This window comes from Trypanosoma cruzi, genomic scaffold, assembly GCF_000209065.1.
Source record: "Trypanosoma cruzi strain CL Brener 1047053517011 genomic scaffold, whole genome shotgun sequence".
Taxonomy (NCBI): Eukaryota; Euglenozoa; class Kinetoplastea; order Trypanosomatida; family Trypanosomatidae; genus Trypanosoma; species Trypanosoma cruzi.
The window spans coordinates 37,867-38,970 of record NW_001849221.1 but is presented as its reverse complement, the minus strand read 5'-3'; the positions used below and the strand labels follow the sequence as shown (position 1 = coordinate 38,970).

The following is a 1,104-nucleotide window of genomic DNA, read 5'->3' as shown; positions in this document are numbered from 1 at the left end:
ATGATTTTTGGGTAGAAGTATATGTCAGTAGAACCGGTGATTGTATGGGGGGAAATGGGGACGTCATGTTTTTTTTGTCTTTTTGTTTGTTTGTTTGTTTGGTAAAGGTTTGCACGCTACATATTGGTGCCGTAGTTCTTTTTTTTTTTTTTTTTGCTTTTATTTTGTTTTATCTGCGTTTCTTGCGGCAACGCCAACAATAACAGCAAAAAGAAGAGTAGCAGCAACTTCCACGGAAGGGGAAGGAGGAGGGACGGTTTTCGGGCAATAAAAATGGAGTTTCTTAAAGAACTCCCCGTATCGGGGCTGGACGCCCTTAAGAATAAATTTCTTCTCTGCGAACACCTTGGCGGTTTGACGGAGGAGGAGTTTGTGGAAGTGTTGCTCCGTGTCTGTGCTGACTACAGTACGGTCAATTCCCCTACGGAGGCCGAGGTTCGAAGAGTGTTTGCAAGAACCGATCTTTTGGGGATTGGCCGCATTTCTTGGGAAGAGTTCTCCATGTACGCTATTGATTCCCTCCGAAAGCGTGAGCACCGAGTGATGACTGGGGAGAAGGAAAATGAGCGTTTTCACCCGTATCATGTGGAGCAGCTCCTGTCGAAGGTTCATGCGGGATCTGTGAGGGAAATGCGTGTGTTACCGAAAATTGGGAAGGTAATGGTGGTCACCACAAGTATCGGTGGTTGTTGCACCATGAATCTCTGTGGTATTTCGCGAAACCTCCCCTTGTTTGGTACTATCCGACAGAATTCTAATGTACCTCTTGCGTGGGATGCACTTCCTCAGGCTGCGGGTGGTTTATTTTCCAACAGTATTGTCTGCTCTTACCATGGGGGGCTTGTGCGATTGTTTGGCGTCACGAAGCCAAACTGCTTTGATTGCTACTTGGAGGAATTCCAGCTGATGCATCTGACGGATACTCAATCCGCTATTCATTGGGTTCCATTTATGAACCGTCTTGCGATGGGTAGCTGTAAAGGCTTGGTGACACTGTGGGAAATGCAAAATCAATCTGTGATGTTGCGGAAGCGACTCAGTCGGCGCCTCATTACGAAGATGCAGAGTCGGAATCAACTGCTCTATGTGGCGAGCCTGGATACC

General features: G+C 47.1%; 1 protein-coding gene across 1 annotated transcript, besides 3 other annotated features; it reads left to right on the top strand.

Moving 5' to 3' along the window:
- Window positions 1-1,104: a sequence feature (heterozygous, non-Esmeraldo-like haplotype).
- Window positions 70-101: a microsatellite.
- Window positions 136-171: a microsatellite.
- On the top strand, window positions 274-1,104 carry Tc00.1047053441729.9 (uncharacterized protein; the record flags this gene model as incomplete). Its single annotated transcript, XM_797072.1, has 1 exon — window positions 274-1,104. A coding segment is annotated over one exon (831 nt), but the record flags the coding sequence as incomplete, so codon positions are not given.